This window comes from Crocuta crocuta, unplaced genomic scaffold, assembly GCF_008692635.1.
Source record: "Crocuta crocuta isolate KB4526 unplaced genomic scaffold, BGI_CrCroc_1.0 scaffold253, whole genome shotgun sequence".
NCBI classification, from domain to species: domain Eukaryota; kingdom Metazoa; phylum Chordata; class Mammalia; order Carnivora; family Hyaenidae; genus Crocuta; species Crocuta crocuta.
The window spans coordinates 7373802-7387765 of NW_027529451.1; the positions used below are offsets into that span (position 1 = coordinate 7373802).

The 13964-nt window shown below is 42.2% G+C and overlaps 1 protein-coding gene across 1 annotated transcript in view; it reads right to left on the minus strand.

The window, feature by feature from the left end:
- The window catches only part of GADL1 (glutamate decarboxylase like 1), a 139522-nt gene extending 126214 nt beyond the window's left edge, over positions 1 to 13308 (minus strand). The window contains exons 1-3 of the mRNA XM_077760703.1: positions 13141 to 13308; positions 5140 to 5266; positions 2839 to 2929 (exon numbers count right to left, since the gene is read on the minus strand). Coding sequence (XP_077616829.1) covers positions 2839 to 2929; positions 5140 to 5266; positions 13141 to 13293 — 371 coding nt within the window. The 5' untranslated portion in view covers positions 13294 to 13308. The remainder of the gene's footprint in view (positions 1 to 2838; positions 2930 to 5139; positions 5267 to 13140) is intronic.
- Positions 13309 to 13964: the final 656 nt, after the last annotated feature.

The following is a 13964-nucleotide window of genomic DNA, read 5'->3' on the forward strand; positions in this document are numbered from 1 at the left end:
GTTGCTCCGGGCAGAACCACTGTTGGCAGAGGACACGAAGTCAGCCCCTTTGGGAATTGCCTCAGCCCCAAGGAGCTGCCTTTCCCCAGGTCACTATCTTTCCTCTTATGAGTGGTCTAGCTGGAGGGGTAAAGGCCATGTGGACCCAACTCCAGACCACTCTAAAGGGGCATTGTCACTTGAGAGATCTCCATGGAGTCGGCTAAGGTTGTCACTGAGCCTGCATGACAGCTGGACTCCTGTCTCTCTCCACTCCTGCCGCCTTCCCCTCCTTTCACCCATGTTGATCCCAAAGACACTGCTGAATACACATCCTGCTTGCTCAACTCCATCTAGAGCAGTCTCCCAGAGAACCAACCTGGGATGGTTACCATGCCTTGTTATGTAGTATCTGAGTCTCTTCTTTCTCCAGATAATCTGAGGGTGACTAACTATCTATATTCGCCTTCTCTAACAATCAGGCCATTACATTAAAGTGCATCTGAATAAATGTACGCTCTAAATATGTACGTTAAACAGACAACACTTAGACTTACAGTCACAGAATTTAATGCAAATATTTTAACATTTAGAAGAGAAAACGTTGGAAATGGGGCAAAACACAAACACAAAATGAAATGAAACAAAAAAACAGACAACACTGTGTCACCTCCCTATGTGCCAAGCAGTCTTCAGACATCATGTCATTTTGCAAACGATCCAAGTTCTATTTTCAACCATGCTAGGCAACGAGTTTACACATATCAAAAGTGTGGGGGAAAAGTATATATGTTTATGTGTACCTGCAAAGTGGTGAAATAATAATCCACTTTTTAAAAAAAATGAATATTAAGGCTACCTTTGAAAGGTAGCTCAACTTTAAACCTGAGAACAAGCATGGAGGAGGCGGGAGAAGCTCTCATGACTTGCTCACATGTTGAATGGATTGTTCCACTTGGCAGCAATTTAACACTTTGTAAACCTCTCAGGGTTTCAACTCAAAGAACCCAGAAAAGAAGGTAGAAACCCCAAGACACACAGGGAAAGGTTCACAGAGTTGGCCAACTTTACTCTCTTCTGGCCTATCTACCACTCGCTGAACAGTTCCACTTGCTGTACCTTGGTTATCGCCTCGCATTATGCCACCATCACTTCTCTAACTGAAGTCACCAATGACACCCATGCTACCAACCTCAAGGGACAATTTTGAGTCTCTGCCTTAGGTAAATACTCAACAGCATATGATTCTAGATACATACTACTCCATGGCTCCCATGCCTCCCTGTTTGATTTTCACCTTCCCCTCTCTTTCTCTCCATGGTAGGCTAGTGTTCCTCCTCCTAATGGTAAAATATTAGACATCCTCAAGGCTCAGTCCCATGCTTCTGTCCTCACTCTATACTCTGTCCTGAGGACACTGCTTCTCCATGTCCTGATTTGTTTCTATTCAAAGTGCTTTCACCCTGCTCATCAAAATCATATTGGTGATTGGGACACAGCCACAGAAATTCAAATTTGATTGGTCTGGGTTGGGACCCAGGCCTCAATATATTTTTTGGAAATGTCCCAGGTTGATTCTAATGAACAGGAAGAGTTGAGCTTCACTGACACAGAATCCCATCCATGCCTACCATTCCAATTACCATCATTCACCAGGGCTTCTAAACTGATACCTTTCACAGAGATCTCAGCTTGGTTCAGACATACTCTTGAATATCTCAAAGTCACTGTAAATTCAACTGCCCACAACTGAAAATTAAATTCTTGTTTTTCCCTTTTTACCACATCTTTCAAAACCAGTCCCCTCAATGAATGACACGACTGTCAACCCAGCTACAAAAGCCAGAAACCCAGGCAACATTTTATAAAAATGTCCTTCTTGTCCTCATTTCCAAAGTCCAATATGTTATCCAGGCCATTCTGTTTTGTCTCCTAAACACGTTTTTCTCTCTATTCCTATCACTTCTAAGTCCAAGCTACTGTCCTCTCTCACCTGACTAAGATTATGGCCTCCTGACTGGTCCCCCTCCAATCCACTCTCCATATTTCCAATGACCTTTTCAATAAGCAAATGACACCTAATGATTTAGAAACCCTTAGTGCTTTTTCTTTGTACTTAGGATAACTCATAAACACGGCCTCCTGGGTCCTGCATATCTGGTTTCTATGTTCTCCAATCATATCCTTCATTACACTCCCCATAGCTTATTCAGCTACACCCGCACTGATCTTTCAGTTCATAAGGTACATCATGCTGTCTCCTACCACAGGCCTTTGTACATGCTGTTCCCTCTGTTTGAAACTCATCCTTCCTCTTTTCACCTAATTAACTTATACTCATTCTTCAACTCTTTGTTGTCACTTTCTCAGAAAGGACTTTCCTGAGCTCCCAACTAGGAAAGAGTCTCCTAATATATTTATAAATATAAACTATAGTTATAGCATCATGCACTTCTTCTTACATCAATTTGTGCAGCTAATTTTGATTAATTTGCATGGTACATCTCTATCCCACTAGAACTTTTGCTTCATGAAGGCAAAGTGAAGTTCTGTTTTTACTCAATATCTCTTGCCCACACTTGGCAGAGACATGGCTTTATCATGTAAGAATGAATGACAAGTTGCTTTATCAATTTTCTCATCAGGTAAGTGGAGATAACCATGCCTGCATTAACCATCTCACAGTACCACTATCAAAGCAAACAGCTCTTTAAAATCCCACTAAGTGTCATTCCATTATTTATGCTGACACCAGGCAAATGAAACCATTAAATAGAAATTCATGAAACAAAACTTCATCTACTTAAAAAACATCTCTAATGCATGTTGAGTGTAAGAGTTCAGTAAAATGGTACTTACACACTTGGGTTTAATGCTTCCGTCATAAATCGGGCCACCAAAGAGTGATAATCAAGTCCAGCATACAACTGGTTGAAAAATCTTGGATGGTCTGTAAATTTAAACAGAGTATTCATCTACACGGCATTAAAAAAGAAGACTATGTATACAGCGGTAACATAAACCAATCTTTCATACAGAAAAGGCAGCCGGATATAAAAGAATATACACTGCATGACTCCACTTAGATGACAGTCCATATCAGGCAAGGCTGATCTATAGAGACTGAGGGTAGAATTTTGGGTACTTTTGGGAAGGGGACACTGAGCAGGAAGGGGCTTGAGGGAGCCTCCGGGGTGCCCAACATGGTCTCTATCTAGCTGGGTGATGACTACTCAGGCACAGATATATATCAATACATGGAGCCGAGCACTTCAGATTTGTCTGCTTTACTTAATGTAAATTATACATCGGCTTTAAAAAGAATTCAAATTCTAATTGTGTACAAGGGAAACACATGTTGAAGACCCACCTCATTTCTACGGAACAATAATATGTTTCTGAGCAGAACTTGGGCACCCTTTTTTCTACAACCTAGATCCAAACCAGAACCTTGAGAACTGGATTATTTGAACTCTTTGTCCACATATCAAAGGCTGCTACCTTTATCTTCCAAAAGTATCAATATTAACTTCCCTATCTTTAAACCCATTTCACTCACCAACAGGGTTCATGTTGGGCTACCCACAGGGAGTGACTTTTCATTTTTCAGATTAGACCGGTTTCTTAGTGCAACTGGCTTATGTAGATGGAGTAAGATCTGACTCATGATGTGGCTTACATAAACTTTCTAATTCAACTCACTTCAAAGGCAGTAGCCTTTAAGACTCAACTTCAGTTCCAACTTTCTATTTTTTCCCCCCTCCTATAAAAGGTCTCATAAAGGTTCTTGGCTTTATACAGTGTGAATATTCACACCAAACCCCAGGCTAACTGACTTGACATTCTCAATCATAGGAAGCCCAGCATGACAAAGAACAAAGAGGCAGAAGGCCTATTTCTGAATTTGAGTATTTGGGGACCTTTTTAGTTAGTGACTTCTCATTACAACTTAGAGTGTTCAGTTTTAGGTTTGTTTGTTTTTTTCTCTTTAAACTGGGGGCTTGATAAAAAACAAAAGTCCAATGGCTTTTGTAAAAAGAATACGTGGAAAACTTCCTCTACTCTGGCAACGGAAACCAGACATTGCTACAAGTAATTTTAATACGATTTGTTTTTAGTTCCATGTTAATTTATGATTGATTTCCATGGTAACATTATGGAAAATATCCAGTAAACTGAAAAATCTCCTGCATTAAATGTCATTCTCCGCTTCTGACACGCACTATAATAATAAGATATGTATCTCTGCTTTTGAAATGCTAACTGGGTTTTTGATACATACACCAGACTTTCCCAAGGGAATATAAACCAATTATTTTTAGCCAGGATTTTATTATGTTCTTTCCACTAAATTTAGTTCAGTGTCAGAATTCACAAAGCATAATGCCGGTATGGTCTTAAGCACTAGTTTACCTTTACAGCGCACTGAGAAATGCGTATTTGGGAAAGTTACTTCCTTACCTTTGGAACTTCCTCACTGGGTGTACGGAATATGAACAGTTAGAATCATACTTCGGCACTTGACTGATACCATGCTACTGAATTTACAAAAGATCAGAGTTGTAAAGTCTCATTCTCAAGCTATCACAGCAAAAATTTACCATGTGTCTATTTTTTTTTTACACCATTCTAAGGGTTTTCATTTTGGATCGTGCTAGATTTGATAAAACAATTTGGCAAGTACCAATTGCAAAAAGTTCATCGGTATCTTCCACATCTATTCCTGTTTATCGTAAGGATGCCCCCCTTTCACATTTTTTTTCTTTTTGCATATTTTGGGCCTTTAAGATTTAAAACCCCTTAACAAATTCTAATATCAAACTAACCTCTGGCAATTTGGACCAACATAATGAGAAGTAACAGTCCTTATCTATGGTCTTGATTATAAATGGCGGATGGGGATTGCCAAGGAACAGATGAGATTTCTATACGACCATGGATGCCAACAGCTTTTCCATCAATTTATCTTTGGCCTTGACAAAAAATCTTTTAGGGATTAAATGGCCCATTGCAAAAACATCAGAGCCACTCTTTTGTGATCCAGCTTTCTTATCCCATAAACACTGTCATATGCAGCTTTCCTCTGAGGTAAATAGGTGCTTCAGAAAATGTAAGAACTTATTAGGGGGACAGAAGAAGGAAGCAAATGAAAGGTCTTACTCGTTTTGACGCTGTAGCGGATGACATCCCTGCAGAGCTCCAGCAGCCTGTGGTGTGGCTCTCCTGTGTCTCTCATCTCCAAATCAAGAAGCTCTTTCAGAAGTTCAGGAGGGCGCCACTCACAGACCTGGACATTCAGCAACAGTAGTTAACAGAGCACCCACCGGAGGCAAGTATGAAGAGGATGTCAGAGTCATGGACCCTCCCCTCAGGAAGCTTCCAGACAGGTGGGAGAGACCAAGACTTAAATGCACAACCACAGCTCAGCGTGAAAAGGCTGTGAGAGTGACCCAGGTGTCATTGGAACAAATGAGGGACACCATCTTGGATTTGGAAGGTCAAAGTTCTCCTGGGGGAACTGATAGATAACCAAGCAAAGATTAGGCAATGGGGTGAGGCAAGGGGCACTCTAGGTGGAAGGAATGGAAGACATAAAGGCTAAAATATAAGGGGCACCTCTGAAGAGTGAAGTCAGTTTGGTGTGGCTACAGCATGGAGTTTGAGGAAGGAGAGGCAAGAAGGGAAGCTGGAACACCAAAATAACTTCCGAGCTGGTCTCCGTTGTACCCTTGTCCTTGCCCCATACAGTCTAGCAGCCTAGCAGCCAGAATCCAGAATGAGCCTCTTAAATCTAAGCTATGGTCCTTCCTCTGCTGAAATATCTCAGTGGCTCACTTCCTTCAAAGTAAAGCCAAAGTCCTCACAATGATTTAACGTGATCCTGTATAATCTGCTTCCCTCCTGGTTGGCTCTGCCCTGCTACCTTGGCCTCCTTATTCTTCCTTAAATAACACCAAGCACATTCCCTCCTTGGTGTCTTCACACTGGCTGTGCCCTCTGCCTGGCTAACCTCCTCTGTCCTTCCAAAGCTTTGCTCAAAAGTCACTTTCTCAATGCTAACAATCCTGACTCCCTTATTTACATCACCAGCTGAACTCTACCCGTCTCTGCCAGCTGCCCTAACTTTTCTGGCTCCTCCTTTTCCCATAGTACTTATCACCTTTCAACATACCATGTAATTCATTTCTTATGTCCCACTTCATGTCCACAAGAGCAGAGATGTCCATCTGTGCTTGCTGCTCCCAAGTACCTAACACAGTCCCCCCGCTGCAAGAAGTGCTCCATAAACATGTGATGAATCAAAGGATGAGTGAAGGAATGAAAAGGATAAACAAGACTCTGATCATGACAGATTTTCTGTGGCACATTACAAAGTATGAACTTGGCTCTAAGGCAGACATTGAAATGTCTGGGACATGGGGATGCTATGAACATATTTGTGTTTTGGACAATAGCTTTAGCTGCCATGTGAAGATTCCAAGTAAAATTGAAACTAAGAGGTGGCTCTAATAAACTGGGCGAGAGAAGGTGGTGTTCTGGATGAGGTAGATACTACTGGAATGAAATATTTCCAGAGATATTGAAAATAAAGAATCAATAGGACTCAGAAATCAATTACATAGTAAGGATGAGGGAGAGGAATGGGCCATGGACCACCCTGAGGTCTGTAGCTTGCGTGCATGGGTTAATGGTGGTGATGGGGGTGTTGGGGGGAGAGTCTGGTGGGATGGGGGGTGGAGATGATGAGTTTTGAGCATGTTTAGTCTGAGGCCTCTCAGGACCTCCCGAAAGAGGGCAGCAGTTGGTCTGAAGCTCTTGTGAAAGACAAGAAACACCATTCTAGGCATATACCATGAAGATACAACATGGATGACATGGCTCAGAGCGAACCTACCGCTAAGAAGAAAGGCACAGGATCGCACCTGGACACCAACAACGCTTAAGATACAGGCAAAGGGAGAGGAACTCACTTATGAGGTGGAAGACAAGCCAGAGAAGCAGGGACAATCTGAGAAGAGTTTAGTGCTGCTCAAACAAAAGGAAAAAAAGAACATTTGAAGGAGAAGATGGTCATCACTGTCAGATCCTGCCGAGAGGCCAAATTTGACAAATTTGATAAAGATTGAGATGTGTTCATGGAATTTATCAACAAGGAGGTGTTCTTGGCAATATCAGTTTGGCTTAGAGAGGTGGGAGTGAGGGCCAGATTGCCATGGAGTGAGGGTGTGGGAGGTGAGGAAAGAGAGGGAGGGAGGGAGTGTAGACAATCTTTAAAAAGTTCGGCTGTGGAGGGGAGGAGAGAGACAAGGGAGTAGCCAGGAAGTCAGGAGACTAGGAGGTGGGAGGTTGGGAAGAAGGGGGAAATACTAAGTTGTACAAGAGGTATGAAATTAAAGTCTGATGTGAGAACCACGACAGGCAGAGGTAAATCAAACGTGACTGAGACCATCAAAAGGAATGACTACTGATATGAGTGAACCTCAGAGATACCACAGATTCGGTTCCAGAGCACCTCAATAAAGTCACTATCACTCTAAAGTGAGTCCAACAAAGGTTTCGATTTCCCAGTGCATATAAACATGACGTCTACACCATACCATATAGCCTACTAACTGTGCGATAGTGTTACGTCTTAAAAAATGTACATACCTTAATCAAAAAACACTTGTAGGGGGAGGTCCTTGAGAAGAGGTGGCCACCCAGATGACCCTCGAGCTGGACCCAGGCACTTGGAGGCTTCTCACCCCCTCCCTATCCTTGGAATGTCGGTTCTGTCTGCCTTTCCTGCTCCCAGGCTGTTCCGAGGGCACAGCCTGGAGACGATGGTGAGGTGTTGAGAACAGTGCACAGTGTGCGTGGCTGAACCCAGCTGAGGCCTCTATCTAAATCTATGTATATGAACTTTCCAGATGTGGCGGGCAGGCACGGGGCTCCCCTCATCTTACTGCTGCCCAAGCCAAGTCTCCTATGTAAGTTCCCTTTGCTCATTAAAACTGCCACCGCCAATCTGGAGTGACCTATTTATTTCTTTGGTCTCTCCCTGCCCTCAGCCAGGAGCCAGTTTCAGATTTCACCCAAGAAGCTCTGAGGAGATTATGAAGCAACACTACTTTACTGCTAAAAGACGCAAACCATCATCTTGCACAGGGCATGGCCTCTCCTGTTGAAGGCTGCTGACTGATCGAGGGGCCAGCTGCTCAAGGCAGGGGTGGCTGTGTGGCAATTACTTAAAATAAGACAACACTAAAGTTTGCTGCATCAATTGGCTCTTTCTTTCATGAATGGTCTCTCGGTGGCATGTGATGCTTTCTGATAGCATCTTGCCCACAGGAGGGCTTTGTATCAAATCAAAGTCAAGCCTCTCAACTTTGTCAGCTAAGCTCATGTATCATTCTCAATCTTTTGTTGTCAGTTTAACAGTCTTCACAGCATCTTCACCAGCAGTAGATTCATCTCAAGAAATCTCTTTCTCTGCTCATCCATAAGAAGCAAGCTTTCATCCCTTCATGTTGTATCATGGGGTTGCAGCTGTTCAGTTCCATGTTCAGGCTCCGCTTCTTATTCTGGTTCTCTTGTTTCCACCGCACTAACACCATCAAAGTCTTAAACCCTCAAAGTCATCTGTGATGGTTAGATCAATTCTTCCCAACTCCCGTTAATGTTGATACTATGACTTCTTCCCATGTTTCACAAATGTTATTTATTGCATCTAGAATGGCAAATCCATTCCAGAATTTTGTTTGTTTGTTTGCTTTTTGGCCCCGATCTGTCAGAAGAATCACTATCTACAGTGGCTATGACCTTAAAAAAATATATTTCTTCAATAATAAGACCTGAGAGCTGAAATCACTCCTTGATCCACGAACTGAAGAATGGGTGTCATGGTAGCAGGCACGGGACCACTCATCTGGTACCTCTCTGTCAGAGCTCTGTGGTGACAATGTGCATTGTGAATGAGCAGTGATATTTTGAAAGGAATCTTTTTTTCTGAGCAGTGTGTCTCAACTTTGGGCTTAAAATATTCAGTAAACTATGCTATAAACAGAGTTGCTGTCAGGGGCGCCTGGGTGGCTCAGTCGGTTAGGCATCTGACTCAGGTCATGATCTCATGGTTCGTGGGTTCGAGCCCCGCAGCGGTCTCTGTGCTGACAGCTAGCTCAGAGCCTGGAGACTGTTTCAGATTCTGTGTCTCCCTCTCTCTCTGACCCTCCCCTGCTCACACTGTCTCTCTCTTAGAAATAAAAAATAAATTAATTAAAAATTAAAAAAATAAATTAAAAAAACATTAATAAACAGAGGTGCTGCAATTCAGGCTTTGTTGTTCCATTTACAGAGCACAGGCAGAGTGACTCTAGTGTTATTCTCAAGGGCCCTTGGATTTTCAGAATGGTCAATGAGCGCTGGCTTCTACTTCAAGTCACCGGCTGAATTAGCCCCTAACAAGAGAGTCAGCCTGTCCTTTGAAGCTTTGAAGATGGCCTCTCCTCTCCAGCTCAGAAATCGTAGATGGCATCTTCCAGCAGAAGGCTGTGTCATCTACATTGAGAAACTGTGTTCAGTGTAGGCCTTTTGGAGAACTTACTGTAGCTTCTACATCAACACTGGCTGCTTCACCTTGAATTTTTTGTTATAGAGATGTCTTCTTCCCTTACACCTCATGAACCACCCTCTGCTAGCTTCAAACTTCTCTTCTGCAGATTTCTCACTTCTCTCAGCCCTATTAGAATGGAGAAGAGTAAGGGCCTTGCTCTGGGTCAGGCTTTGGCTTGAGAGATAATGTTGTGGCTGCTTTGATCTTCTACCCAGAGCACTAAAACTTTCTCCATATCAGCAGGAAGGTCGTTTTACTTTCTTATCATTCAAGTGTTCACTGGAGTAGCGCTTTTTAATTTTCCTGAAGAACTTTTCCTTTCGTAGTCACAATGCAGCTGCAAAAAGCGCCTAGCTTTTGGCCTATCTCAGCTTTCAAAATGCCTGCTTCACTAAGCTGAATCATTCCTAGCTTTTGATTTAAAAATGTCTTTTTAACATTTTTGTTTATTTTTAAGAGACAGAGAGTGAGAGACAGAGAGAGGGAGACACAGAATCCGAAGCAGGCTCCAGGCTCTGAGCTGTCAGCACAGAGCCCAACGCATGGCTTGAACCCACAAACCATGAGATCATGACCTGAGCCGAAGTCGGACACTTAACCGACTGAGCCATCCAGGCACCCCCTAGCTTTTGATTTAAAGAGAGACACATGAATCTCTTCCTTTCATGTGAATATCCAGAGGCCATTTTAGGGATATTCAGTGGCCTTATTTCAATACTGTTGTGTCTCAGAACAGGGGGAGAAACAGGGGCACGGCCAATGGGTAAAAGAGTCAGAACACATATAGTTAAGTTCACTGTCTTATATGGGTGTGGTCTGTGGTGCCTCAACACAATTACAATAGTAACAGTAAAGATTCTTGATTGTAAGAAACCATAAAAAATATTGTTATATTTTATGTTGTTATAATATGTATAATATATGTTATAACTTGTTATGATATGTATCAAATATAATAATGAAAAAGTTTGAAATATTGTGAGAATTACCAAAATGTGACACAGACATGAACGGAGCAAATACTGTTGGAAAATGACAATAGAGTTACTTGATACAGGGTTGCCACAGACATCCAACGTGTAGAAAACATAATATTTGCAAAGGGCACTAAAGTGAAATGAGGCATCCCTGTATACACAACATGAATAAATCTGAAATGCATTTTGCTGAGGGAAAAATCACAAGACTCAAAAGCCCTCTTGTGATAGAATGCCACCTATCTAATAATTCTGGAAAAGGCAAAAAAAAAAAAATACAGGCACAGAAGACAGATTGGCAGTTGTCAGGGGCTAAGACGAGGGCCAGGGCTGACTACAGAGGGGCCTAGGGTTGATGATAGAGGGGTGATAGAACTGTTCTGTATCTTGATTATGGTGTAGTTACATGACGTAGCAAACTCCTGTAACTATACACCAAAAGGAGCAAATTTTACTAATGTAAATTATAACTCAATTTTTTATTTCAAGGCTTTTTTTAGTTTCACTTATTTTGAGACAAAGATAGAGAGAAAGTAGGGGAGGGGCAGAGAGACAGGGAGACGGACTCCCACGAAGGCTCCACACTGTCAGCGCAGAGCCCAATGCAGGGCTCAAACCCAAGAACTGTGAGATCATGACCAGAGCTAAAGTCAAGAGCCCGGTGCTTCACTGACTCAACCACCCAGGCGCCCCTATAACTCAGTTTTTTTTAAGTGCCTGAGAAAGAATGTCTGTAAGAGAAGGCACTGGAAGTAATCAACTCACGAAGTGTGGGGATGTATCAGAAGGTCGCCTTTTAAAGGTGCCCTCTTGGATCTCTGACAAAGTAGACTAATTCATGATATAAAAACTCTACCTCCTTCTCCCAAGTTCAACATAGCTTTCAACCCAACTTCACATGGACAGCCTGCATGGTGACTATACTCCAATCAACTTGTGGTTCTTTAATTGATAACACAGGATCTGAAGCCTCCCCTTCTTGTCTTATCTCCCATTAGTCACCTATAAGAGCCCTTCTTTCTGGGCAAAACTTCCATTCTTTATCTTCCTGCTTTCTTCAGCACACATGGTTGGCTTCTCTCTGCCCTTCAAAATCTTACTTGACCTTCACATCCCACATCAAAGCTCAGACTGCCCACTCCTCTGTGAAATCCCTGATGTCAGCCCCAATCACACACATTTATCGCATTCTTACTGGGACCCCCTGTTCTCTTGTCCAATGAAAACATATCCTTCCAATTAGACTATAAATTCTGTTCAAAGCTGAGCTTTTATCTTATTTGTCTTTATATCCCCCAGGGCCAAATATAATGGCTTGCCCGTAGCTAATACTCAGTTAATATTTAATGACTGAATAAAGGCCAATTAAAAAAAGAAAAAAGCTCACCAGGAAAGCAGTGTGCTCCAAAGTAAAGCAGGTCCAAAATATTTCACAAGTACAGATAAAACCAGAAAAAATGCCATTATAAATATGTAAGCAAGAAATACCACAGTGATTTTTGCCTTGAATGTAGCTATCCTAAGTTCACAAGATTCTTTCATCTTTATTCCTATTAGTTTTCCCAAATGCATGTGATCAAAAATTCAGAATAAATACCACACCACATTCAGAATCTTTCTTAAATGATATTTATTTTTGACTAATAGAATTGGAATAAGAATCCCTCCTATACATCTATTTGTTGCTAATTCAACTCCAATATGAAAGATAATCAATGTGGTAAAGGATAATTTAGCAATTATAAGAGACGTAGAGAAGAGAAGTTCAAAGCACAGACTAAAGCCAGACTGCATGGATTTTAGTGCCAGCTCTAATACCTACTAACTAACTCGTGATCTTGGGCAAAGGACTTGACCTCCTTGTGCCTCACTTTTTTCCTCATCCTTAAAAGAGAGTTAACATATAGCCCCTGCTTCTTAGTGATTTTGTAAGGATTAAATGCACAATATGAAATAGTCCTGAGAACATCACCTGGCACACAGCAAGTACTCTTAAGTGTAGAAGTTGTTAGTAATAATTCCAGTATCAATTTCAATCTGAATTTGAGCCTGAATTTGAAACCTAGGACTAGTACCTCCTGCGCTCAGAAGTCAGACTTACCCAAGAATTCCAGGCTAAGCTCAGACCAGCTCCCGGGAAGGACCTTTAAGTAAATTTTAAAACTTCTCATACCCTTTTACACATTCTGCTCATTTTCTTACTAGTAACAAAAAGAACGTGCCAAGAAAATGGAGAGCAGAATATTTTTTAGAGAGTGTATAAATCAGATCATCGGGTTATTTATAATCCACACTGTTATAGGGCAGAAGCTTCATTCTTGTGTTTCATGCCCTCATCGTTAAGGTCTGGGGTCTCAGCCAGTCTCCCAACAAATGGTGGCTGGCAAAGTTAGGCACCAACCCTTACAGGAAAGTAGATACTGGGGGGTTGGGAGTGGGGGCTCACACTTTGGTCTGGGATCCCCTTGAAACAAAGGTATAGAGGAAATAACAGCATGAGCTTCCCATGTCCCTTACATCGAACTATCAGATTCGGAAAGAACCGATCTTTTCCATTCCTCACATTTCTTATAGGTATTTTTTTATTTTTACCTTTTCACGGACATCTGTGGCCTTCAAGACCACCTCTTCCATTATTAGCCTACAGGCCTCTTCCACAAATTTCTCTCCTGCTTTTGCATCCGTGGTGGGGCCATTCAGTACAACCCCATCCACAAGGACAGCGCTCTTCTTACTTGGAACCATCTCTTGCTGCTGGGCATCGCCTAGAAGGACACAAACAAATCATGTTTGAGATAGAATCTAATTAGATCACAGTGCAACACAAGGGGAGAGATGGATCACTACCCAACTTCGAATGGCGTTATCTCTTTTTTTTTTAATGTTTTTATTTATTTTTGAGAGACAGAAAGACAGAGCATGAGTGGGGGAGGGGCAGAGAGAGAGAGAAGGAGACACAGAGCCCGAAACAGGTTCCAGGGCCCCCCGCTGTCAGCACAGAGCCCGATGCGGGCCTCGAACTCACAAACCGTGAGATCATGACCTGAGCCGAAGTGGGACGCTAGACTGACTATGCCACCCAGATGCCCCATATCTCTTTTAATACACGCGGGCATTGAAGCTGACAGTTTTTTTTTATAGTTTCCAATGGCATAATAGTGTTAAGGAAAGAAAGTTCTATTTTCCATTCCTGCAGCATCTTGTTTAGCATCAGGGAGTGTGGAGGAGCTCAAGAAATGTAAATTCAACCTACTTTACTCACTCTTGCAAACACCTTTCAAACACAGGTACAAAAAGATGGCTGGAGACCCAAGCCCAGGTCTATTCTGTGTCCATGCACTCTCCTGTAATTTGCTAAGGACTGCCATCTATTCCTCTGGTAGGAATAAGTCATTCCTGAAGAAGAACAAATTATC